At 43.8% G+C, this 27,660-nt stretch overlaps 1 protein-coding gene across 6 annotated transcripts; it reads right to left on the bottom strand.

The window, feature by feature from the left end:
- Positions 1-1,102: 1,102 nt before the first annotated feature.
- CD8B (CD8 subunit beta) lies at positions 1,103-27,338 on the bottom strand. Of its 6 annotated transcripts, none has more exons than XM_083709907.1 (4): positions 27,224-27,338; positions 26,765-27,065; positions 6,648-6,682; positions 1,103-1,659 (listed from the first exon to the last, which is right to left on the bottom strand). In XM_083709907.1, exons 1-4 carry the CDS (start codon positions 27,270-27,272, stop codon positions 1,331-1,333), a joined length of 714 nt encoding a protein of 237 aa, XP_083566033.1. In that variant the 5' UTR covers positions 27,273-27,338; the 3' UTR covers positions 1,103-1,330. The 6 variants fall into 6 exon arrangements, with proteins under 6 accessions (XP_083566033.1, XP_083566035.1, XP_083566034.1 ...); XM_083709909.1 differs by lacking the exon at positions 6,648-6,682 and adding an exon at positions 4,997-5,032 and having other exon boundaries at positions 26,766-27,065; XM_083709908.1 differs by having other exon boundaries at positions 6,648-6,685; positions 26,768-27,065.
- Between the last annotated feature and the right edge of the window lie 322 nt (positions 27,339-27,660).

The raw sequence follows: 27,660 nt of genomic DNA, 5'->3' as shown, positions 1-27,660 counted from the left end.
GTTTCGCCGCTTGTGCATGCGCAGACGCTCAAAATGACGTCACGCGCATGCGCAGAATCAGCGAAAAGCGATGTGTGCATGTGCAGACGTGCCGTCGCTAGATACGTTTACCTCTAGATGCGAACGGGGCTCCGGAACGGATCCCTTTCGTATCTAGAGGTACCACTGTACTTGAAATATACAGTGCCGAAGAGACCTCAGAGTCATCCCCGCTCCTCCAGGGAACCCCGGACATTTTAGGGTGTGGGTGTGGGTGTGTGTGTGTGAGAGAGAGAGAGAGAGCAAGCTCCAGGATTATGTGGATTAAACTGAAATAAATGGATATAAGTTGGCACTGTAAATGTAATTATTATTATTATTATTATTATTATTATTATTAGTATTAGTATTATTATTATTAATTTATACCCCACCCATCTGGCTGAGCTTCCCCAGCCACCCTGGGAGGCTCCCAGTTGAGTGTTAAAAACAATACAGCATTAAATATTAAAAACCTCCCTGAACAGGGCTGCCTTCAGATGTCTTTTAAAGATAGGATAGCTGCTTATTTCCTTCACATCTGAAGGGAGGGTATTCCACAGGGCGGGTGCCACCACCAAGAAGGCCCTCTGCCTGGTTCCCTGTAACCTCACTTTTCGCAATGAGGGAACCGCCAGAAGGCCCTCGGCGCTGGACCTCAGTGTCTGGGTAGAACGATGGGGGTGGAGACGCTCCTTCAGATATACAGGACCGAGGCCATTTAGGGATGTTTAGGCCATTTACCCTCTAACTGTGCACCATGGCAACCAAAGGCACCAACCAACAAATTCTCACCCGTTCAGTGGATAAAGGAATGTAGTGACCATAGGACGCCATATTTTTGCTGGGCCTTGAAAAGTCCTTTCAGAGCAGGTGGATGTTTTAAGACCTTTTACCAACCATGCCTACGGTTTCCGTCATATTGATTCCTTACGGTTGATTCATTATGCCTTAGGATCGATAGCAAGCAGCGACCTGCCCTCTCCCCTCAACCCACCACCCCATCAAGTATTATAATTCATCTGATTTTGCTTGATTTCCATTGATTGCGACCTTGAAAACAAGAAGCGGAGGGAGACACCACGCTTTTCAAGATAATGCGTTTATTTCTGCATTTATATTATTTCCCAAGGTTAATGTGATATCAGTAAGAGAGAAAAGGATGTGGAAGAAGTAACAGACTGCAGAGAAAGGACATGCAATATGAGATATTTCCTACAGTCATAATACTAGGGGGATTTCTGATAGGGGTGGTAAACAGGGGAATGACTATAAATGACCAGTAAAAGAAGAGCCGGCTTTATAAAGGGGCCTATCCGGAACACTCAGACCTCTTAAAACTCTTCACAAGAGGACTGGACAATGTTTTGTGCGTCACTTCACAACTGTATAATTCGTTGGTGAAGAAATCTGATGTAGGGAGCGTCAGAGTGCTGCTCAGCTTATAGGTGTTGTCTGTATCCGACGCTGGGGGGCTGGTTTGGACGCCCTCAGTGACTGGAGTGCCGTCCACTTTCCAGACCACAGTCAGGCTGCTTGGGTAGAACGTGCTGACCAGGCACACGGCAGTGGCTGAATCCGTTTTAAGTTGCTCCGGCGAAGGTGGGAAAATGATTGCCGATGGGGTGGAATCTTCTCTTCCTGCGTAAACAAACAAGAACACGGAATATTGCATCATTCAGGTGTACCAGAGGGCCAGTGAAAGACCACAGTGCTAGTTCAAAACATTTTGCTGCAAATGGCGCCGCTGCCCAAAAAAACTGTGAAGGTACCAAGTGCCTGAGGCAACGAAAATCCACAAGTTTCCCCTCTACTTCTTCACCTTCCAAATAAATAAGTGAAGTATTTGCTGCTGTTTCATGACACCCCCTAGTGGCTACCTTGATCAGACCAGAAATGCAAATAGCATTCAGGCTCAGATTTGCCATCATCATCATCATCATCATCATCAATATTATTATTGCTTCCCCCACACCTTTAGCGTCTCCACCCCCCATCATTCTACCCAAACCTGAGGTCCAGCTCCGAGGGCCTTCTGGCGGTTCCCTCACTGTGAGAAGCCAAGTTACAGGGAACCAGGCAGAGGGCCTTCTTGGTAGTGGCACCCGCCCTGTGGAACGCCCTTCCATCAGATGTCAAAGCGATAAACAACTACCGGACATTCAGAAGACATCTTAAGGCAGCCCTGTTCAGGGAAGCTTTTAATGTTTGATGTATTACTGTATTTTAATATTTGGTTGGAGGCCACCCAGAGGTCTGGGGATGCCCAGCCAGATGGGTGGGGTATAAATAAATTATTATTATTATTATTATTATTATTATTATTATTATTATTATTATTATTTAGGAGCAGCCCAACATTCTGAAACTGATTGGAGATATAATGCTTTTATTCTTGCTGATGACGTCTGCAGATTAAACAGCTGTTAAAGGTACAGAAAAGACTTCAAGCCGCAACCCTACGTCCCCTTATCTGGAAGTGAACCCTGCTGAATTGAGAATGTCTCATTGCCGCGCAAACATGGACACAGTTGTTCTGAAAACCATAGAAATTCAAAATCCTACAGTGTTCGTGACAGTGTTTGTACTGCAGGAAAGTAAAATTTGGGCTCAGCAGACCCTCAGACAAGACGCAGTGCAGAGAACTGATCTAAAGTTTGGCAGGTGTCGTTGTAAAAGAAATAGTTCAACACATTTTTAAAGTGAACGTTTTCCTAGTCGTATCTTTCAGTCTTTACTGAGTAAAGTAAAAACTGGAGAAAAGACTCCACGGGGCCAATATTTACATCTGGGTGCTGCAAAGGGCATTCGAGCCCTGTCCTCTGGCTGGGATAGAGAATTTGAGCTCGTGGAAAGCTGCAAAATTAGAAATATTCTGCATTACTTTGGCTTGGATAATTGGTGTGTGGTGCATTGTTATAAATTTGGCTAGAGTGTAAGTGCAGATATTTCTTTACATCTTCATACATGGTTCTTACATTTTATATCCTATAAATGAAACGTGATGTTTAAACCATTCGCTAAGCACCAATACTTGAATCACATAGGAGAGTTAAATTCTATATTCCATCTTAAAACTTACGTTTTTACCATATTTTACATTGTTTCTCCTTTCTTGATTACTTCAGAAATGCCCAAGTAACTAACAATGGCCCAAACCAGTAAAATATGAAGTCCCCCTATTAATTTCAATGGCAAATAATTAAGCATGTGCTAAGCATTCAGTGGGCTTAACAATTATCAGTTTGTGCTTTAAGTTTCATAAAGGACATACATTTCATTTTACTTACTGTAACTGATCTGTGCAAAGTATTGCACCATCAGATTGGTAGGGACAAAATAAATACTATATTCACTTTGAAAATAGCCTTGAAATTTCACTCTTCTTTCCCCCCTAACTTTCCTTGTTGCAGAATTCTGTCTCTGCTATAAATTAATAGCATCTTCAATCCCAGTTGCCTTTGACAGAGCACATTGACAAAACGCCTGCTTATTATTATTTTTTTAGGTTCCACTTGACTTATCTATGATAGAACAGATTTTGATTTATCAATGTATTTGTTGATCAATCCATATATTTGCACAGCACCATCAATATGCATGGTACGCCACAGCCAAAAGAGGGGGGGGAAGGGCTTTACTGTGCCATTTGGGCAAAGGTCCTCCAATTACGGTAGTCTATAGAGCTATATCTATATCTGTTTTTAACATAGGTTTTTGCAGAACAGTCAGACTAAAATCCCTGTGAAAATCAATGATAGAGTATTTCTAGCATCTTAGTTACAATGCTAGACTTAACTACAGACAAATAGGATCCCACCTAGAAATACCTGCATTTTCAAATTAATGTATTCTCAAATTAACGAGTCCAGAAATCATCTGTTGTGTTCTTGCTACTTTATCAAGTGCAAAATCAAGGTTCACTGCTCCCATGGGATTTCTTTCCATTCATTCAGATGAATATGTGCTAAATGGATACCCAGTGGTGCCATACAACCCAATCCTATGCAGGTTTAACTGAATTCCCCCCCCCCCCAAAAAAAAGTTTACATATGCTGGCAGGTTTGGTTCTATGCAGTCAAGCCAGGAGTTACCTAATTTTTACCACCACTGGGACTTAAGGGTACCAAAATATTCCAAATTGTGCCAATTTACATTGAAATAAATTCCCCTGAAATGAACTGGACTGGTTTCCAAGCGCTTGATAGTGCAAAAAAACCACCTTCCCTCCCCACTGTAATTTATTTCAAATAAAGCACTTTCTATGAAGGATACATGTTTTTATTAGCAACTGCTGAACACCCAGTGTAAAAACCTGGTAAAGTGCAGAAAGGGGAAATTTGTTTCAACTGAATATTCAGTTCTTTTTTCTGCCCTTCTCTGTCTGTGATCTGCTTTCTTCACCAAGTTTTCAACAATTAGCAGTTTTTTTAAAACAGTGAGTCTGAACTGTTATTGGTTTGTCTAGAGGCAACCCAATTTAGCTTCTGGGACAAACCCCTACATTCTGAAAACCTTTAAACTGTTTCTTTAAATTGGCTCTCCATTGGATATCACTTAGTTTATACCAAATTACACCAGTTAGAGGTGTTATTCCCATCTTTACTGCAGCTTTGGCTAGAAATTCTGCTAGCATCAATTTCATGCAGAGCTCCGGACGGGGAAAGAGGCAGAGGTGACACAAGGGAACAATAAAATGAACCCTCTTTTATCTCCCGTTTGGTCCCATTGCTGAGAGTGAATCGCAGCATTTCCCGCACATTTTTTACTGACCACCCAACAAAGCTCTTAGCAGCTTCAGTTAGGGAAAAAAATACAATCCCAAACCCTACCTCAGTTTTCTGTCATAATCGTCTGTTCCCCAGCTTGTGTAGTTTTTCTCCCAATGCCCAGAAACTCGCCAACACTCAACAAAAATGAAAATATAGATTTCCGACACACTGTACCCCAAAGCAACAGAGAGAGAAAACAAACTTACGCTTGATTTCTAACTTGGTCCCGCCACCAAAAGTGAACCACAGTGGTTTGCCATTGCTCATGCCCTCAGCAAAAACCCAAGTCCCTCCCAACTGTGGCCACTGAAGGGAAGATTTCAAAGTTTTTACGAGTAAGGAAAATGGTTTCGCTCCTAGAAATCTGGAAGCAAGGTACCAGTCTCACAACAAACTGAGTGCCTTCAAAGTGTAGTCGTTGAACAGAGAAAAAACGGCGTCTAATTTCTTCACTTAGGTGGCAGTCTTAAGCTCACCTACCTGGAAGCAAATGCCATTGAACTGAAAAGTAAACCCACAAAGGGTTCCAAACATATCCCAGCAAAATCTGCACAATTAAAGCTGATTTGAAGCTGTTGCGAAACAATCCCCGTCCCACAAAAGACAGGGCCTTTTCCTGCAAGGTAAACGCACACATGACGCAACACTGTCTAAACTTACAATGGGTTTAACTCTGACCACTTTTGTCCTCAGCTCCTTGAAGGACTTACACGTTTTACCTGTTGCAACGTGCATTTTCAAATTACTGTGATGTCAGGTTGATATATCTGACTCCACAGGGATAAGAGGTCCACTTTGTACCCTTTGAAAAGAACTTCACCGGTTTACAATTTTTATCTGAGGTCCAGCACCGAGGGCCTTCTGGCCGTTCCCTCGCTGCGAGATGCCAAGTTACAGGGAACCAGGCAGAGGGCCTTCTCGGTAGTGGCACCTGCCCTGGGGAACTCCCTCCCACCAGATGTCAAGGAAATAAACAACTATCCAACTTTTAGAACACATCTGAAGGCTGCCCTGTTTAGGGAAGTTTTTAATAGGTTATTGTATTTTGGTGTTCTGTTGGAAGCCGCCCAGAGTGGCTGGGGAAACCCAGCCAGATGGGCGGGGTATAAATAAATAAATTATTATTATTATTATTATTATTATTATTATTATTATTATTATTAATTTTACTTCTTTTCCTTAGTGCACCAGTGATCAGAGTTAACTCTGGGCAAACATGACATTCCCTGGAAATACCTGATTCGCAAATTAATGTATCGCTGTAGAGTCTGTGGTCTTCTCCTACTCCTACTCCTACTCGTAGAATCATAGACTTAGAAGAGTTGGTAGAGTTGGAAGAGACCACGAGGGTCATCTAGACCAACCCCATGCAAAGCAGGGATCTTTTGCCCAATGTGGGGCTCAGACCCACCAACCTGAGATCAAGAGGCTCAAGCTCCTCCAACTGAGTCAGGTGGAGTATGAGCTTTCTCAAGTTCATACCAACTCAGTCCTATTACAGAAGTCATTCTAATCTTCTCCTCAACTTTGGCTAGAAATTCCGCTGACATCATTTTCATGCAGAGCACCAAGATGTTGGCGGATGGGGGAGAAAACAACCTAAAGCACACTCTTTTTTTCCCCTTGGTCCCATCGCTGAGAGTGAAACACAGCTTTTGCCCCATGGATTTGCCCCACATGCTGACATTTTTCACTGCCCGAGCAACTCTAAATTCCACTGCAATACACTGTTATCCGTTCCCCATAATGCATAGAGGGTTCGCCTCACTGCTTTCCAACACTGATCAAAAATGACAGTAAAAACATAGACTTCCCACACTCAGGACCCCAAAGCAGCAGCGGAAAAATCAGACTTACGTTTCACTTCTAGCTTGGTCCCGGCACCGAAAGTGTAACACAGTGCTTTAGCAAGACCTGCTCCCTTGACAAAAAAGACCAAGTTTCTTTCAGCTGTGACCGCTGGAGGAAAGCTTTCAAAAAATGCTATGCAAACCAGAACTTAGAGTATTTGCTCCTTAGAGCATTGCAGAGCACCAAAAAATGAGGCACTAGGCACAGGACCAGCTGAACTGACTACAAGATGGTCTTGCCTTGTCTTTTGCGTGTCGAGGTTCCCTCAAGCCACTCCTAAATAATTCACAATTCACACATAATTTTTGTTTAAGGTTTTGGCCATAATTTTGGCCATAACTTTATTAAAATACATAAATGTGAGTGGTTGCTTAGGCATTGGTTCTGACTTTCTGTCCACATCCAGGGACAGAACTGACTTCCAGATTCCAGTGAAAGCCAGTAAGGGAAAACAATATTGGGGGGAGCATGGAGCCCGGCACCAGACCCTCACCTCTCCCCGGATGCTCCCAGGGGTTTGCGCAGCCCAAGCCCCATTCAGGGGTACGGACGAAAGAATGGCAAGCCCCTGGATTCCTTTAACGGAATTCCCTTTCTGCAGCAGCATTTGGAGGGGCAGGCACCGCCAACCCTTACCCCTCCACCAACCAATTTTTAACCAATGCCTAACCGCAACCTTGGGATGTGGGTGGCTCTGTGGGTTAAACCACAGAGCCTAGGACTTGCCGATCAGAAGGTCGGCGGTTCGAATCCCCGCGATGGGGTGAGCTCCCGTTGCTCGGTCCCTGCTCCTGCCAACCTAGCAGTTCGAAAGCACGTCAAAGTGCAAGTAGATAAATAGGTACCGCTCCGGCGGGAAGGTAAATGGTGTTTCCGTGTGCTGCTCTGGTTCGCCAGAAGCGGCTTAGTCATGCTGGCCACATGACCTGGAAGCTGTACGCCGGCTCCCTCGGCCAGTAAAGTAAGATGAGTGCCGCAACCCCAGAGTCGGTCACGACTGGACCTAATGGTCAGGTCTCCCTTTACCTTTACTAACTGCAACCTTACAAGCTGTGACGATTTACTACGCAGTAGGCAAAAACCAAATGGCACCAGCCAATCAGCCAAATGGACAAAATTCCTACCAGGCGCCCCTGCCCCAAAAGCAGACGACCCCATCACACCCATAGCAAAGTCAACGCAATAGCCCCAGATTAGGGAGGGTGGGAGGGTGATCTGATGCACGCAGCAAAAGAGCCCAGTCAGTGCTGCGTGACTTGATTTTATAACCTTTGGTCCATCCCCCTAAATGGCAAGACCAAAATTTGCCCAGTAACCCAACTGCCCAATCACTGTGGATGGTCATCCATACTAACCCGCCCAGCAACAGAGGGGTGGCCTGTCAGACCCCACCGCAACACGTGCTCTCCATGAAGGAGAACGCGCTTTAACAAAAAAAACCCCATCTATTTTCTCCAGTTAGGCTGCAAAACTAAACATGGCTACCTGGGAGAAATCTCACTGCAATTCATGGGATTTACTTCTGAATACACATGAATAGGACTGCACCTTGTTCTTTATTATGATGGCCAAAATTCTCATTAGGACTTTCCTACGTACATCCATGATAAAAGATTTTAAGAAATATGACGAGAATGGACTTTATTTTTTTTTTGCCAAAGGTCAGAGAGGCTGTAAACTGCTGTCGCTAAATACACTCTAAGCCTACCTTGGGTCCCCAGATTTGGTTGGACTACAACTCCCATCATTCCCATTCACTGGTCCAACTAGCTAGGGATGATGGGAGTTGTAGTCTAAGCACATTTGGGAGCAGACACCAAGTAGGCCCTAGATCTACCTAGGATTAAACCAAGCTTTAAACCTGAGGCACATGCAATTCTCCTCTTGCACACCTGCGAGGAAGAGATTGTAAGATTTCACTTCCATTTTTAATGAACTGCAGTATATTGTTATGTCTGAATCCTAAACTGTGGCTTGCCTAAACTGTAGGAAAACAAGCCAACTTTATAAACCATGGTTTGCTGCTTTAATTTTGGTTTGCAGCAGCTAGACTGGTGACTGGGGGCGGCTGCCGGGACCACATAACACTGGTCTTGAAAGACCTACATTGGCTCCCAGTACGTTTCCGAGCAGAATTCAAAGTGTTGGTGCTGACCTTTAAAGCCCTAAACGGCCTCAGCCCAGTATATCTGAAGGAGCGTCTTCACCTCCATCGTTCTGCCCGGACACTGAGGTCCAGCGCTGAGGGCCTTCTGGCGGTTCCCTCATTGCAAGAAGCAAAGCTACAGGGAACCAGGCAGTGGGTCTTCTTGGTGGTGGCACCCACCCTGTGGAACGTCCTCCCATCAGATGTCAAAGAGATAAACAACTACTTGACATTTAGAAGACATCTGAAGGCAGCCCTGTTTTTAATGTGTGACATTTTAATATATTTTCCATCTTTGTTGGAAGCCACCCAGAGTGGCTGGGGAAACCCAGACAGATGGGCGGTGTACAAATAATAAATTATTATTATTATGAACCATAATTAAGACTCGCCACAGTTTGTCTCGGTTTGAATATAAAAGTGCAAATGCGATTAGTTAAAACGGAAGTCAAATTTTCCAATCCCTCCTCACAGCTATGCTGAAGGAGAGAGAATGGGGTGAGCTTATGAACTCATGGCTTGTTCTTGGAATACCAAACCAAATTTTAACTTGCTACCCAAACTAGGCCTTTGTGAGTATCTGACGTGTGTCTGTATGAGAGAGATGAGCGTGAGTGTCCCTGCATGGATTCATTTCATCAACAGCACATGACATAGTTGACTTCCTTTCATGATCTTCTTCAGCTTAGTCTTCAATTGTCTGTTATGGTTCTCTTGTTAATAATAATAATAATTTATTATTTATACCCCGCCCATCTGGCTGAGTTTCCCCAGCCACTCTGGGCGGCTCCCAATCAAGTGTTAAAAACAGTACAGCGTTAAATATTAAAAACTTCCCTGAACAGTGCTGCCTTCAGATGTCTATTAAAGATAGGACAGCTGCTTATTTCCTTCACATCTGAAGGGAGGGTGTTCCACAGGGCGGGCGCCACTACCGAGAAGGCCCTCTGTCTGGTTCCCTGTAACCTCACTTCTCGCAATGAGGGAACCACCAGAAGGCCCTCGGCGCTGGAACTCAGTGTCTGGGCTGAATGATGGGGGTGGAGACGCTCCTTCAGGTATACAGGACTAAGGCCGTTTAAGGCTTTAAAGGTCAGCACCAACACTTTGAATTGTGCTCAGAAACGTACTGGGAGCCAATGCAGATCTCTCAGAACCGGTGTTATGTGGTCCCGGCGGCCACTCCCAGTTGTGGCATCTGAATATAGACTGCATTTTTAATCAAGACTTATATTGGCTTATATCTTGATCAGGTTCCTAAATTAAATGGGCTTAGATTTTCAAATGTTTCATGCCAGGCAGAAAGAACCTTGGCAAGAGGTTTTTCTCCTAAGACAAGGGGGCCCCATTGATTTATAGTAGAAAAACAATTCTCAAAGTCATAAAAAGGGAGAATTACATATGCTGCCCCAAGGCTGAAAAAACACAATTAAGAATGGGTAAATAGTAAAATAATACCAATGTGCCTCCCAGTAAAATGAGCCAGATCTTCTTTCTAAGGTTGAAAGGCCAAGAGCAGTGAAAAAAAGGCAACTGGCTTGGCTGGAGAAGAAGCTTCTTTCTATTTTATTTTGAGGCTGGAAAGGAGGGGTGAAAGGAGGGGTGTAAACTGAAGAGGCTTCTTTTTAAAAGCTGTTTTTTACTGAGTTCCTTTTTACTTTACAAAGGCTTTATTCTTTTAAAAGGCTACCTATGATAAGTGAATGAAATATATTAGCTTAAATATATTGGCTTAAATGTAATTATGCAAAGGATTTAAGGAATGCTAGATTCTTATTTCATATGGTTGTAAGAGTTGTATTTATCCTGAAATTAAGTCAGCCACCAGTCTAGCCCCCCTGCTAGACAGAAGACGCCATCCAAGCACTCTTGATATATAGTTGTCAGGCATTTGTTTAGAAACCTTAAATGAAGGAAATCTTTCAATGTTGATGTGAACTCAAGATCCTTGACATCTGTTGAACATAAAAATGTAAGATTAAACATTTGTTTTAGAAGGCAATAGGGCAAGGAGGGCAAGAGGTGAGCTGGTAATTAAGATTCCATGTAAGATATATTATTACTTATTTGTCACATATATAGCTCTTTGTCTCCCTTATAAGGGCAAGGAAGTGGGTGTATCTTTTGTGGGTGTATCTTTTGTGATTGGTTCTACCAAACAGCCAATAGGAATTTCAACCAGGCTGATTGGACAGAGGCAGCCACAGGAGGAGCAAAGGGGGCTGGATTAAGGGAATATAAGTGCTGGCCAGGATGGCAAGAGGCCAGGCCAGAGCTTGGTAACCATATACCACTGAGCCTCTCATTTATTTGTCTGACAAATAAATTATTATTTTAATTTCTCTATTGCTGCGTTGAATATTTCATTCCAGCTAAGCGTTAACCACAAGCAGGGTGCTACACAGTCACCAGTCTAGCTGCCGCATTCTGGATTAATTGCAGTTTCTGGGTCACCTTCAAAGGTAGCCCCACATAGAGCGCATTGCAGTAGTCCAAGCGGGAGATAACTAGAGCATGCACCACTCTGGCAAGACATTCCGCGGGCGGGTAGGGTCTTAGCTCTTAGGGTCTTGTTCTGAGGCTTAGCTCACAGTTTTACGTTATCAACTTTGCATGGGTTTTGAGTACTCTGCAACTGATTGTATCGCGAAGGAACACGGAGAGTATTAGGCTGATTTATGTTGGCCTGATACCATCTAGGTATACTTCGATGGAAGGAAACTTGCAAACATGCACAATAACTGTACACTTTGGAGTCATAATCTTTACCACTGGGCTTGGCCAACAGATGTAAAATTTCCAGAAATACTCGTGGCATGGAAGAAAATAGTCTTCCCTGAAAAATGCACACCAATGGCAGTGGGGGAAATAAAATATACACACTTTTAAAAAATAATAATCTAAACTTACTTGCCTACTTGGAGAATATGATATGCATCTTGTATGATTTAGCTGTCTGGTATATTTGTATGGACATACAGAGAACTGTACTCTCAGGTAAGTCTGTATAAGGACACAGCCTTAGAATAAAAATGCATTAGTTCTATAAAAACAATATCTTTTTAAAATTCCCAGTATTAAAGATGGTCTTGCAAGCTGCTACACCGTAAGGTGCGAAATTAAGTATATATACCAAGTACATTTTCCCCTATTTTTCTTTCAGCTGGGATGATAAGCAGGGAAAGAAATCCTTAGAAATATATGCATCCTGTAAGCTGCACTCGTTTTAATTTGAAATTATCCAGGAGGGAGCCTGATTAGTTTGCAAATGACTGTTTTCTATTGGTATCCCATCAAATTGTGAGACTGAGGTCTGAGTAAATGTGCATAAGATTGAGTTGGCTCTTTTAATTTTATTTATTTTTTGAAGCACGTGAATGCGTGCGCCATCTAAGGTGGCGATCCTTGGCGTGCAAACAGTGCCCTTATCAAAAGTTCACAAGCGTCCCTATTTTCACCAGTGAAATATTTAAAAGCCATTGCAGTGCTCAAGTAATCTGTGCTTGCCATGACATCCTGAGAAGTTATTGTTCAGAGAGTTTTGTGGTTCACTCATATGTGACAGAGCTAAGAAGAGTCTGCTGTTCTCTACCTGCCCCCTCTTTAACAAGCAAAAATAAATAATTTTTTTTAAAGTTTAATTTTAACTGCATTTGCTGATTCCCCACCCCCACCCCCACAGCTGTTCTCTTGAAAGATTTCTGGGCTATGCAAATAAGATACTGCTCTCTGCTCTCTATCTCTATACATTACAAGGACAAAGTACTGTATTTTCCCGTGTATAATACTATATTTCCCCCCCCCCCAATTTTTTAAGTTTAAAATTGGGGATGGTCTTATACACAGAATGTTTAAAATATTTATTTCTTAATTTTGGGCTCAAAAAAATAGGGGTCGTCTTATACATGGGGGTATCTTATACACGGAAAAATACGGTAGGTTACTTATTCCAAGTTCCTTACTTCCTTTAAGGTTTGAAAATGAGCTCGGCCAGTAAACTTAATAAGGAACTACTGTCACTATGTCCCTGTAGTCCACAATAAGAGGATCTCATATATCTTCTTTTGGGGAGAGATTGTCCCTTTTGAGATTCACAATTTTTCTTCTCAAAGAGAATATTGTATTTTCCGTCATTGTATTGTGCAAAAGTGTTGGTTTTGCACAACGCTTTTTAAATCTCTGGGAGCCCTAGATGGGAAGTCAAGAACTAGGGGTGTTTTGTTTTGGGACACCCCAAATCAGATAGCCCCACTTGTAGGAGAATGCTTGGGAACATGCTAGCCCAATGTGTGAAAAAATAAATAAGAGGATGAGATAGGGTTGTGGACCCCACAGAGTTTTGGCTCAGAATCACACCCAACCCCATGTTTGGGCACAAGACATCACCCAGGTCATGTGACCATGCCAATAATATGCAGCACCATGCTTAGAGAAATAGGCAATGGGAGGAATGAGCCATCTATGCCTCCCTTTTTAAAAATAATATTTTTATTCATTTTCCATTTTATAACATTTAATCACATCATCATTATTCACCGCTCTTAAGAGCCTATTGATTCCCCTCCCTCCTGCCTCATGGTTTTCAAAGTTAACCTCTATATCATAGCATTTGTGCATTTTCCAATTTACATTCTCTCATTTGATACATCAAAATTTTAAATAAAGATAGAAAGCTAAGTATAGTTAACATTACAAATCTTCTTACAACCTGCCAGTGTTTTTAAATGTTTACAATGATCCTTCAAGTATTGTATAAATTTACTCCCGTCTTTTTGGAATGCTTGATCTCATTGGTTTCGGATTTCTCACTCAGCTTTGCCAATCTCGCAAAGTCCATCATCTTCATCTGCCACTCTTCTTTCGTTGGAATTTCTTGTTCCTTCCATTTTGGGGCTAAAAGAGTTCTTGTTGCAGTTGTTGCATACATAAACAGTTTCTTAGCTCTAACTGATATCTCTTCACCCACAATACCCAGTAAGAATGTTCCTGGTTTTTTGACAAAAGTATTTTCAAATATTTTCTTTAACTCATTATATTTGTTGTTGTTTAGTCGTTTAGTCGTGTCCAACTCTTCGTGACCCCCTGGACCAGAGCACGCCAGGCACTCCTGTCTTCCACTGCATCCCGCAGTTTGGTCAAACTCATGCTGGTAGCTTTGAGAACACTGTCCAACCATCTCGTCCTCTGTCATCCCCTTCTCCTTGGCCCTCCATCTTTCCCATCATCAGGGTCTTTTCCAGGGAGTCTTCTTTTCTCATGAGGTGGCCAAAGTATTGGAGCCTCAGCTTCAGGATCTGTCCTTCCAGTGAGCACTCAGGGCTGATTTCCTTCAGAATGGAGAGGTTTGATCTTCTGGCAGTCCATGGGACTCTCAAGAGTCTCCTCCAGCACCAGAATTCAGAAGCATCAATTCTTCAGCGACCAGCCTTCTTTATGGTCCAGCTCTCACTTCCATACATCACTACTGGGAAAACCATAGCTTTAACTATACGGAGCTTTGTTGGCAAGGTGATGTCTCTGCTTTTTAAGATTCTGTCTAGGTTTGTCATTGCTTTTCTCCCAAGAAGCAGGTGTCTTTTCATTTCGTGACTGCTGTCACCATCTGCAGTGATCATGGAGCCCAAGCTTTTCCTTAAGATGTCCCTATTTTCATCGGTGAATTGTTGGAGGGTTTGGACCTGAAGATGCCAGGCATCTAATCTGCAACCTTCTGACTGCAAAGCAGATGTTCTGCTACTAAGTGCTGCTGCTGCTGCAAAACACCGACTGCTGTCTCTTTTTGGTATCTGAGACTACTGAGCTGGTTTTTGTACTGAAGTGTATCACTGTGTAAAGGTAAGCTTTGGCGTTGTCCACAGTAATAGTCTGCTTCATCCTCGATGTGGACGCCGTTGATAGTGAACGAGAAGTCAGTGGTGCCGTAGCTGCCACTAAAGCGATCTGGGGTCCCTTCAAAACGGTTTGTAGCATCATAAATCAGTAGCTTGGGTTTCTGTCCTGATTTAAACTGATACAAGGCTGTATATTTAGTGACAGAAGAGGAAGCTTTGCAGTGCATGGTGACTGTGTCCCCAGGACTTGCCTGTATAGAAGCTGGTGTCTGAGTGATGAGAATCTGCCCCCTGGATTCTGGAAGGAAAGGAATAAAGCACACGGGTGAGTCCACAACATTTGCCTGAGAAACTCGGACAGAACAAGGAATGTAAGCTCTTTTTATATGCAGTAACAGCAGCGAGAATATTACTGGCCCAAAAATGGAAGCAAGTAGAATTACCGATGATTGAAGAATGGAGAATGAAGTTAATGGACTATGCAGAACTAGATAAACTAACAGGAAGGATTCGAAACCGGCGGGACCAGAAATTCATGGGAGACTGGAGTAAATTTACGGACTACTTGAAAAGTATTTGTGAAGATCAGACGACGTTTGTAGGTTTGCAAGACGTTTTGTGAGGTGTATTATTGGAAGTATAGCAAAAATGGAGAAGGGGGAGGGTGATCTGTTAAGAGATGTAAAGGCAATATAAAGTTAAGAAATGCATAAGAAGTGGTTAAAACGGTGGATCATCAGAGGTGCTGATGGAAGTCTAAAAAGATTGTATAAGAGATAAGTTTTGTGGTACATTTTATGATTTATATGTCAAAATCTATCTATCTATCTATCTATCTATCTAGAGAGAGAGAGAGAGAGAGAGAGAAAGAAACTCGGACAGAACAACACCTCCCTTACCATCCAAGAAACACAAGATGAGCCAAATCAAAGGAATCTGTAACATGATGCTGCTGTTTATGAAACTCTTTCTCCAGTGTCCCAGATGGTTTCACCACCAGGCAGTCCAGCTTCGTAATGAAGGGGGCAACTGTGGAGGAGTTATTAAGTGTTCAGCATGGAAATCTATGCAAATGAAGAGAAGGGGTGCAAGGGATAAGTGTTGCTTCATGGTTGTGCTTCAAGGCAGAAGAAACGCTTGTGGATGGAGTTCCAGGTCACGAAGCAGAAGGACGTTCAGGAAGATGTGCAGTAATCTGAAGGAGAACAATTCACAAGAAGTTCTCCCATCCTGAATTGTAAGATACAGTGGTACCTCAGGTTAAGTACTTAATTAGTTCCGGAGGTCCGTACTTAACCTGAAACTGTTCTTAACCTGAAGCACCACTTTAGCTAATGGGGCCTCCCGCAGCTGCTGCGCCGCTGGCACACGATTTCTGTTCTTATCCTGAGGTAAAATTCTTAACCCGAGGTACTACTTCCAGGTTAGCGAAGTCTGTAACACGATTTGTGTTCTCATCCTGAAGCAAAGTTCTTAACCTGAGGTACTATTTCTGGGTTAGCGGAGTCTGTAACTTGAAGCGTATGTAACCTGAGGTACCACAGTAGTTTGATCTTTCCAAAAATAAAGATAATAATAGGAAGAGATTTTGTGCTCCAGTTTTCCGGGTGAAAAATATCCCATCTTCTGGCTCTCTGAATTAGAAATCAAGAGATAATCCTGAGTTCACTGAAGCAAACGTAAAAGAACAGCAGAACAGAGAAAAATTGCACTCTGCAACATAAAAGATAAAGATATTATCTTTTATATCTTTATACTGAAACACTTTTGGAGAAAATATTGGTTAGGATAGTAAACAGAAACCAAACTCAGATCTCAGGAAAGCCAACCAGCCCCATACCCCCAGGTACATGAACCCCTTAGTGGCTTTCTGTGGGATGGGTTTTAATGGGAAGAAGAGGATACAAAAATTGCAATTTGCCCCTCCAGGTGCCCCTGTGTGTGGATTGAACACAGTTTCAAAATCCCACCCACGGCAGCAAAATTAAAAGTACAGGAATTAGGCTGCAAAACCTTGTTTTGAAGTAAGTTGGCTCTACCTTTCTTCTCCCACTTCACAAAGGATTGGGCAAGAACTTGTAAAGTAAGTTTAAAAATGGTATTTACTTACTTTAGAATCATGCATTGGTTCACAGCAACAGTAGCATGTCCCTAAAGCTAGAGCAGAGGTGCCTGGCGTTCTCTGGTCCATGGGGTCACGAAGAGTCGGACACGACTAAACGACTAAACAACAAACAACAACAACAAAGCTAGAGCAAGCAGAGGGGGCGCCACTTTGTGGTTCGCCTCACGTGCCAAAATGTCTTGGGCTGATATAACATTAAACTATGGGAGTTTTGTCAAGAGCTGGTGATATCATGCCATGCGGACCTGTGGCAATGGCTGAGTGTCAGTTCAGAAACTGGCAACTGCTTTGCCACCCGCCAAAATGGCAACGGAAACGATGCCATCTTCAGGTCATGGTTCCAGCTCACAAATCAGGAGAAACACCTGGGAGCCAATTAATGTAAAGAGTCGTTCTCTTAGAAGGTTTTACTATGCTTGAGATTTTTAATCGATTTTGCCAAAGCATTAAAAAGTTATAGGCATTTGTTGGTTTCCTCACTGCGCGCCCAGGCGCCCCCCATCCGATGGACTGTCTTAAACCACAAATAACAAAGCATGACAAGTTCGATTTTGGGTCAAATCAGGCCACAACTTTATTGACTACAGATGTAAGAGGTTTAGTGCCTAATATGGGGTCAACTGGAAGAGAAGGAGTTCTTTACCTACATCAAAGAGTCGTAAGACTTCTGGGTTGTACTTGGAGAGTGTGGTGGACCTAGTGCCCACCTGGGCGTCCAGACAGAAGCATCTCACCTGGATCCCTTTAATAGGATATCCCACTTTCCAGAGGGGCAGGCAGAGGCTACGACCTCCTCTCTGTCCAAAACTATGCCTTTTGTTGTTGTTTAGTCATTTAGTTGTGTCCGACTCTTCGTGACCCCATGGACCAGAGCACGCCAGGCACTTCTGTCTTCCACTGCCTCCCGCAGTCTGCTCAAACTCATGCTGGTAGCCTCAAGGACACTATCCAACCATCTCATCCTCTGTCATCCCCTTCTCCTTGTGCCCTCAATCTTTCCCAACATCAGGGTCTTTTCCAGGGAGTCTTCTCTTCTCATGAGGTGGCCAAAGTATTGGAGCCCCAGCTTCACGATCAGTCCTTCCAGTGAGCACTCAGGGCTGATTTCCTTAAGAATTGATAGGTTTGATCTTTTTGCAGTCCATGGGACTCTCAAGAGTCTCCTCCAGCACCATAATTCAAAAGCATCAATTCTTCGGCGATCAGCCTTCTTTATGGTCCAGCTTTCACTTCCATACATCACTACTGGGAAAACCATAGCTTTGACTATACGGACCTTTGTTGGCAAGGTGATGTCTCTGCTTTTTAATATGTTGTCTAGGTTGTCTAGGTTTGCCATTGCTTTCTCCCAAGGAGCAGGCGTCTTTTAATTTCATGGCTGCTGTCACCATCTGCATGATCATGGAGCCCAAGTAAGTAAAATCTCTCACTGCCTCCATTTCTTCCCCTTCTATTTGCCAGGAGATGATGGGACCAGTTGCCATGGTCTTTGTTTTTTTGATGTTGAGCTTCAGACCATATTTTGCGCTCTCCTCTTTCACACTCATTAAAAGGTTCTTTAATTCCTCCTCACTTTCTGCCATCAAGGTTGTGTCATCTGCATATCTGAGGTTGTTGATATTTGTGCGGTAGTTGGAGCATTCTTTGGCACTGCCCTTCTTTGGGATTAACTTATTTGGGATTGGGATTAAACTATGCCTACCCAATGCCTAAACTACCCCAAGTTGTTCCAGATGCACCAATCTCCCTGAGAAACTCAGCTTGTGAGGAGGTTTGAGTTGGTTTCTCCAGCTCAGCCACATGGCTCTCACAAGAGAGAGGGGTTTGGTCAGGTATGGAAGAAGTGCAGAGGAATAGGCATGGTTGGAGAATGGAGAGAGCAGTGTGTGTGTGTGTGTGTGTGTGTGTGAGAGAGAGAGAGAGAGAGAGAGAGAGAGAGAGATGAAGAAACCATCTTTGATAGCCCTACAAAATGGCACTTAATTTATGAGCTTATGGGACTGTAGGAATTTTGTGCAAATGTGGCAATATGAAGCCATGGTGATGATGGTTCTATTGATTTTGCTTTTCGCTGTTTCCCTATTTTTCCTTCTTGAATTCAGTTTGCCAAACTTCTCCAATTGGTGAAGCTTCTTTTTTCCCCTTTTAATCCTCATGAAAATTCACCAGACTTTTGTGCTAATTTCTCATTATAAATACAGTGGTACCTCTGGTTACATACTTAATTTGTTCCGGAGGTCCGTTCTTAACCTGAAACCATTCTTAACCTGGGGTACCAATTTAGCTAATGGGGTCTCCTGCTGCTGCCGCACTGCTGGCACACTATTTCTGTTCTCATCCTGAGGTAAAATTCTTAACCCAAGGTACTACTTCCAGGTTAGCGGAGTCTGTAACCTGAAGTGCTTGTAACCCGAGGTATTTATAACCCGAGGCACCACTGTATAGCTTTGAATAATGTAATGCAATGTACGAAGACAGGAGTGCGTGGCATGCTCTGGTTCATGGGGTCACGAAGAGTCGGACACGACTAAACAACAATGCAATGTACGTCATCCTCACATTTAATTCACATTTTCTCATAATACATGCACCTTTGTATACATCATGGGTAGGCAAACTAAGGCCAGAGGCCAGGCGCCTTCTAAATCCGGCCCACAAACGGTCCAGGAATCAGCGTGTTCTTACATGAGTAGAATGTGTCCTTTTATTTAAAACACATCTCTGGGTTATTTGTGGGGCATAGGAATTTGTTCATTTCCCCCCAAAAAATGTAATCCGGCCCCCCACAAGGTCTGAGGGATAGTGGACCAGCCCCCTGCTGAAAAAGTTTGCTGACCCCTGGTATACATTTTTGGGCTGGAGAACTGCAATGCAGAATCATCTTTCGGCATGAACTGAACCTAAACTCTTCCCCAACCCAATCTGTGACAATGGCTGGGCAACAGTTCAAAACCTGACAGCTGCTTTGCCACCCGCAAAGGTGGTGCAAAAATGCAGCAGTCTGAACCGTTTGTCACGGGGGATTCCTGTGACATGTGCTTGAAGAGTCAGCTGCAAATCTCAAAAGTACCAGCAATCTGGGTTTCTAGCCAGTTAGTAGGAAGTGTGTGTCTGTGTGTGTGTGTGTAATGGTTTTATTTTTTGAAAGTGAAGTGATACTTGCAACAATATACAAAGAACCTAAATAAACATCCTGCTGTTTCACACAGACAGGACTAAAGCATCATCGCACGTCAGCGATGGGAGAGGATGGGGACTTCATCCCATGCCAATGAGGAGAATCTCATCAGTGGACTTCAATCTGTCCATGCTCAGAAAAGGGATAATGATGATTTGGAAGCATTTCTGAAGTCTGAAGAGAACTTGAAGCCATGACCTCTTTCAACTCAGTCGTATGGGATTGGTCTATTTCTGTACACGATGTGGCCCAGAATGCCAGGAGGAAACAGCGACCTAAAAACTTTGGGGAAGGAGAGTCTTCAGGTCAGGAGCCATCTCGGATTGAGCTGCTCCACAGACGTTGGTGTCCAGTTTTCTTTCTCCTGTTCCCTCACAGTGGTGGCTCTGGCTTGCCTCAGAGAAGGTCATGTCCAAGCTGCCCTTCTGTTGGTTGACCTACAGATGCCCATGACCCTCAGCCCAGTTCCCATCTCCATCCCACCTGCTCCCATTCTGCAAGCTGAAAGGTGGGTGCTGATGCAAGACACAAACTTCCATTTCTTCCTTCTGTCTTAGGCTGCCGAGCTGGTTTTTGTACTGAAGTGTATCACTGTGGAGAGGAGTGCTGTAGTCTTGGCCACAGAAATAGTCTGCTTCATCCTCGGCATGGACACCGTTGATAGTGAAGGAGAAGTCAGTGTTACTGTAGGTACCACTGAAGCGATCTGGGGTCCCATCAAAACGGCTCGTAGCATCATGAATAAGTAGCTTGGGTTTCTGTCCTGGTTTAAACTGATATAAGGCCATATCATCACTCATGGAAGAGGAAGCTTGGCACTCGATGGTGACTCTGTCTCCAGGACTTGCCTGTATGGAAGCTGGTGTTTGAGTGATGACAATCTGTCCCCTGGATCCTGAAAGGAGAGGAACAAAAAGCGCGCTGTAAAATCCACAACATTGGTCTGAGAAACTCAGACAGAACCACACACCGCTTATGACTTACCCTCAAAGAAACTCAAGATGAGTCACATGAAACAAATCTGTAACATGATGATGCCTTTTATAAAACTTTTTCTCTGGTCTCTCAGATAATATTGCCACCAGGCAGCCCGGCTTCAGAATGACAGGGGTAAAACTGGGAGAGTTATCAAGTGCCAGGGATGGAAATATATGCAAATGAATAGTGGGGTTGCAAGGGGTGACTGTCACTTCTTGTGAGGATTGTGTTTCAAGGCAGAAATGCCATCTGTGGTGGAAGTTCCAGCTCATGGAGCAGGAGGAACCCAAGCAGCCAATTAATGCAAAGATTTGCTCTCTCAAATTAACAAATAGTTCAGTCATTCCAGAAAGTAAATATTACATAGAGATTGTTTTCAGCTCCTGTTTCTGCATAAATAATTTCCTGTTTTCTGACCTTTTAAATTATATATAAAGAGGCAATCCAAGTTTATTTATGATCCAAATCTGAATCATTTATGAATCAATTTTAGGTTCCTTGTTTCTTGCTGGTTTCTTTTGAAAGAACAAAATGGTGGTTTGTCCCACACAGATGATGAGGAAGAGTCTTCAATCTCCATGTTCATGTTCCCACAATTATTTTAAATTATCCACAGGGTGTGTTTCAGAATATAACAGCATCTTATATATCTTATCACTGCCCTAAAAGGAAAGGAAAAACTAGACGCTTTCTTTGCCATAAGGTGTTGTTTATTTCATATGCCAGGGACGCAGGTGGCGCTGTGGGTTAAAGCCTCAGCGCCTAGGACTTGCCGATCGAAAGGTCGGCGGTTCGAATCCCTGCGGCGGGGTGCGCTCCCGCTGCTCGGTCCCAGCGCCTGCCAACCTAGCAGTTCGAAAGCACCTCCGGGTGCAAGTAGATAAATAGGGACCGCTTACCAGCGGGAAGGTAAACGGCGTTTCCGTGTGCGGCTCTGGCTCTGGCTCTGGCCAGAGCAGCGATGTCACGCTGGCCACGTGACCCGGAAGTGTCTCCGGACAGCGCTGGCCCCTGGCCTCTTGAGTGAGATGGGCGCACAACCCCAGAGTCTGGCAAGACTGGCCCGTACGGGCAGGGGTACCTTTACCTTTATTTCATATGCCAATAACAATGATAAAACAATTCAGAAATCACTGGCAAACTTCATTAATCTGGCAATCATAAAATTGATCACTACTCCTTCCTCCATGACGATATACATTTTTCCTCCCTTGAAATGTCATTTTCAGCCTTGATCACCTGCATTTCATCCTGATCTCATAAACATGTATGTAAAAATAGAGGGGGCAGAGTGAAAAAGTAGAATGTTAAATGTTAAAAGTAAATGAGAATGTTAGCCGCTTTGAGACTCCTGAAGGGAAGTGAAAGGCGGGATATCAAATCCAAACTCTTCTTCTTCTTCTAGAAGAAAAAGAGACATTCATCACAAGTTTTTCTTTTTTTAAAAAAAATATTATTAACTGGCCAATCACATCAAATTAAATCACATCGCATAAACTCCAAATTACAAAGCCAAATTTTTAAATTTTGTTGGGGGAACCCGTACTTCAAGATCCAAAGGGGGATTCAGATCATCTACTTATTACTGCGTTAGTGTCCAAATCAGTCCCAATCAGTCCAGACAAAGTTCATAATTCTATCCAGTCTTATCTTGGTGTTTCCACATCATATCTTGTTCTTATAATTTCTATTTTTCCTTTACGATCTCTTCTGTTAGTCTCCTTAAGCCAATAAGCAAAATAATAATCCTGTGTGGATTTCCCCTTCCTCCACTAAGTCCAGATGGTTTCCATATATCTCCTTCATAGATAACATAGCTCTTTCCATCATAAATTTGGCATTTGTCGCTCTTAAGTCCCACCGAGGAGTTGATCCATGATATGTAAACAACTCTATTTCTCTCTTTCTCCTCCCAGACCCAAGAGCTCCAACAATGCCTCCCAAAATGGCGACGGCATTTTTAACTGCGTCATTCCAAAACTCTTAGCTTTCCAGCTTCATCTTGAAACATTGCTTTGGTTCGAAAGTTTATCTCCACACAGCCTTAAATCCACAGCTTAAGTCCTTAAAACGACATTTCTGACTCATTAGGGGAGGGGATTCTTGTTAAATCACATTAAAAAAGGGAAGGCAAGTTTTCCCCCCTCCCCTCTCAGTCATTTGTCGTACAGTATCTTGACGTATCTTCTCATATTTTATTCTTGTCTTGTTATCAGAGATCTCTTCTGTCAGCAGTCTTTACTCCCCCTTTTTCCTTGAAGCATGTGCAATTTATCTCGTCCAAATTGTTTCTTTTGAAGATGCTTGCAACTAGCAGCATGGATCAGGGACAGCGTCCAGGAGTGCCGGAATCCCACAGGAGGGCTTTGTGCCTAGTGCCCCCACCCCCACAAATTCGGGGGTGGTATAGGGCACAGCAGGCAAGGGCTGTCCCCCCCACAATGCGGGGGGGGGTTAAGGAGGCTAATTACCCCCATCATAGCCTCCAAATTACCTCGTGTGGGTTGGAGAGATGTTATTGTCAGCCATCTTCCGATGCGCCACCTAGTGGCCCCCACAAGTTTTTCATATTATGGTACCTTTGTGTGTGTGGGGGGGGGTTATTTTCTACTGTTCTCGTGTGCTACGGGTACAACAAAATCCAATAAACATTATTCAAAAATATATTATATATCCAAGCCCTTAGTGTGGTCTCTACTTGAAACAGCCAAAGCCTCCAAACTTGATAATTTTCTGGAATTTTCTGGAATTTTCTGGAATTTCCTGGACATACCCAGGATTCAGCTATCAGAAATAGCATCCAGGCAGAAATTGCTGAAACGTCTGGGGAAATCCGGTTGTACGGCAACCCATATTGGAATCGATGGTTTTGGCAATTTATGGGGGCGTGGGGGAAATAGCTGTAAAATGTATTTTATTTTGCTCAACAACTTTGAGGTGATGATGTACAAGATTGGTGAAAATTGAAACCCTTTGTTTGAAATTTTATACAGTAAATACCACTGCCAGAACCATCAGGCGAGGTTGCAGTTTTGCGAAACAATTCAACTGTAACCTATTGCGTTGCAATAAACGTTGGACTCCTAACTCCTCAAGTTCTGGGTTTTTATTGGCATAAACTCAGGAGATAAGCCATTTTTGGCTTACAACACTCCGAGCTTATACAGTTTCTTTGTTATGTCAATGGGCAGTCTGTTAGACACCTTATTTACATATCTAAAGAGTCGGTTGAGTGCGAATGTGTTGCCATAGAGAGAATCGCCAATGGTGCTTCCATAAGGAGGAAATAGGCTTGACCTCCCCATCACCTGCCTGGAGGCCACTTCATCCTAGAAATGAGGTTTGTTAAGTTGTGGGTGAACATATCAGATGACACAGCGATTCTCCAAACAGCTCTTGTTTATTCACAGGTCAGAACTGAACTGAAGGGTTTAGCCAGCCTGCTTATATAGAGCTCCAGTAGAACGTAACTGTAACAACTTTCTGTAACTATCCAATCACTGAACATCACTTTCGATCCCTTATTTGCATATGTGGACCTGAACTATCTACAGTATCCCCCTGCTGGTCCAGGGTGAGAACTTCAGTACATAACAAGGTTCTCTGTAAAACCATGTACTGTGATAGGTTTGGGTGCGAGTTTGTGGGCGCAAGTCACCTATGATTCTTGGATTTAGCCAAAGTTAGAATGAATTAAGGTTTGACTAAACTGTGCCACGCATAGAAACCCCTGGATCCATCTTATGCTAATGAGTCAGGCCAGCTTGTCAGAGCTAGCTGAGTGTGGGTCATTGGAGGAACAAAGGCTATTGAAGGAACATTAATCAAAAAAGCTATCAAGAGGGTGAAGACTGACAGGCAAGGAGGGGTGAGGCCTCCTCCTCCAGCTGTGTGTTAGTGGGCAGGGCCAAGAAGGGTTTGGGATTTCAGTTTTGGACAACGTAGGCTGGGAAGAGTTAATTTTTACAGTGTTAGCAAGGAGAAGGTGGAGGAAGAAAACACTATTTGGGCTGGCTGGGACAAAGACACAGAGACCATGGCTCATTGCGTGGACAGGCGGAGTCCCCCAAACCCTGGGCGCTCCCCCATGTGAAATAACGACTCAAGACAATGTGCTATGGGATTAAATTGGCCACAACTTTATTATATTTCAGATGTGGGTAGACCTTGGCTCAGGCACTGGGGGGTTATCCCTCCCCGGGGATCTAGGGAACATCAGGGTTATCCAGTGTGTGTGGGGGGGGGGGGATAGGCCAGCTCTGGAGAACATATGTTCAAGCAGAGATAACTGCCCCCGTTACACCGCCGTCGCAGTGGAGAGCAATGACGACCTCTCGGCGTACGGTCAAAGCCTCCCTTCAGAAACCCCTTTAACGGGGAACCCTGGTATCACCGCTGCAAAGAGGAAGGGGGCGTGGGTCACCGCTGCACGCCCCCTCCCCCCATTCAGGAAGATAGGCTAAAGGATTCCACCCAAGGCCTGATACCACAAAGTTGTGACGTTTTGCTACGGGAAAGGCAAAACCTGCCAATGCAGGGGAATTCCTTTCCGGCCCTTCAACAGCGACCTTGATGTAGCAACACCCGCATACCTGTGAAGAAAAGGTTAACCTGCAAAATAAGACTTAACTGAGGGTGGGTAGGGTGGGAGAAGCTCTGGAGCCAACTGAGGATTCCCAGGTAAGATCCTCCCTCTATTGTGTGGGCAGGTAATTCCTCCCCTACTTGGCCTGGTCTCCTTGGCAACGCTTCCCCCAGGCAGGATTGGACAACTGACTGAGGTAGGCGGAGACCTCCAGGTATCCCACCTGGGGGAAGGCGAAGCCAAGCCTCTGCTGATGGAGCCGCACCGGGTCCAGGGGCTGCGCGCGTCCATGCAAAGGGCGCCCCCCGTTTAATGAGGGGAGCGGTCATTTCTCTGCTTGCAGACCCAAGCCTGCTGTGCTTATGAGAGAGCAAATGACCTTCTTGGCATCTAATGCTGGGATTCTCTTCCTTGAAGGCTCGGGTGTAAATAAACCATATATGATAAAGACACCACAGTCTCTGCTGTGCCTCATGTGTTCAAAAGATAACACACACCCTGGGTAATGCGCGCCTGAGATCCCTGGCATCTCGCACCTCTCATGGATATTGAGATGGTATGTATCAATGTCATAACAGCACAGCATTCCTGTTTGACCTTCATTCCAAGGAAACCAAACCTGGAAGTTAGCGCTGACACTCCTGGAGTCTCTCCCTGCTCAGAGATTGGGGTGAGTGCAACACATGCTTGAAACTGAGCTGGACAATTAACTTTTTAAAAATGAAAATAAAAATGCATTGGCTCATGTGTGCATGCTCTCTCTCTCTCTTTCTTTCATAACATTTTATTAATTTCCCAACAATAATAAGAATAAAACAAACAGCAATAAAAAACAAGAACAAGACTAAACAGATTGACTTCTTTGGTTCCACTGTGTATCAATGTACTACATGTCCATTGTAAAGTTTTAACCATTGGAATCATAATAAAATTACCAGTAATCTTAAAACCCTGCCAATGTATTAACCTGGGTACATTGTTTCATGTGTGCATGCTCTCAGGCAGCGATCCTTGGTGTGAGAACAGTGCTCTTCTCAAAAGTTCACAAATGCCCTGTGAAATGTTTTAAGGTAGAACGCGGGGCGGGCAAGGCTGTTCAAGGGATTTATGCCTCGTTGGCTGCCAGGACATCCGGAGAAGTTACTGTTCAGAGAGTTTTGTGGTTCATTCGCACCCGACAGAGCTAAGAAGAGCCTACCTGCCCCCTGCCTAACAAGTGGCCGATACATCAGATGCAAGCTTCTGAGGAAGGGTTTATGTATTGCTTTGAATCACTGTGGAGAGGAAAGCGGTCGCTTTGCTGGCAGTAATAATCTCCAGCATCATCAGCTTCAAAGTTACTAATGGTGAAGGTGAAATCTGTATCGTAGCCACTGCTACTAAACCGATCCGGAACCCCACTTTGGCGTTTATGCTCTTCGGCGATGAGGAGTTTCGGAGGTTGTTCTGGTTTCTGCTGGTACCAGTTGATATCATCATCGATGTTGAGAACGGTCTGACATTTAATTGTAACCGTATCTCCAATGGATAAGGAGAGTGATTCTGGAGACTGAGTCAGCACCACAACGTCCCCTCTGGCATCTAGATATAGGGAGAAAAATCTATATGACTCCTCACATGATAACAGTTAGCACTGGAATAGTCTTTCAGAGAAATCAAGACCAACAAGAAATCTTTGACAAATATCAAATACCAGATTCATTAAAAATAATCAAATCCGTTTCAACTGTTCCTCTTACCTTGGATCCAGAAAAAGAGACTTATGGGGAAAAGCATTAAAACCCGCATGGTGTTCACTGCCTAGCCTTCAAGGTCCTTGCCAATGAAGCCCCAGAATGGCACCCAAGGATTTATTATCACTGCCCATAGCTGATAGGAATGGAATATGGGTGGAGCAAAGCAAATGAGCTCGTCTCCAGCATATTATTTGCATTGCGAAACACTTTATTACTTCTGCTTCTTCAGACCTCACACTTCTAGGAAAGGGTGCCTGGTGGTCTCCGCTTGTGTTATTGTCCTGTCCTGGTATTTCAGAAGGGCTGGGTCTTTTCACAGTCCTGAGGCCTTGATCCATGCAAACAACAACAACCCAGCCCAACCAAACACCCTTCCCTTCCTTGAGTCAAGACCCATTTACAAGGAAGAACCATTTACAAGCAAGATAAGTGCAGATGTT

The sequence above is a fragment of the Podarcis gaigeae genome (genome assembly GCF_964106915.1).
Source record: "Podarcis gaigeae genome assembly, chromosome: 13".
Taxonomy (NCBI): Eukaryota; Metazoa; Chordata; class Lepidosauria; order Squamata; family Lacertidae; genus Podarcis; species Podarcis gaigeae.
Note: the sequence above shows the minus strand (reverse complement) of the source record. Positions and strands in the feature narration are given on the sequence as shown.

What these genes read in the sequence shown, in the direction of transcription:
- CD8B (XM_083709907.1), bottom strand. Translation starts at nt 27,272, where the DNA reads ATGCGGGTTTTAATGCTTTTCCCCATAAGTCTCTTTTTCTGGATCCAA. An exon ending in CAAAGCGACCGCTTTCCTCT is followed by an intron (nt 6,683 to 26,764) that starts CCACAGTGATTC and finishes AGCACTGTGTTA; the next exon opens with CACTTTCGGTGCCGGGACCA. An exon ending in GACCAAGCTAGAAGTGAAAC is followed by an intron (nt 1,660 to 6,647) that starts GTAAGTCTGATT and finishes TTGTTTACGCAG; the next exon opens with GAAGAGAAGATTCCACCCCA.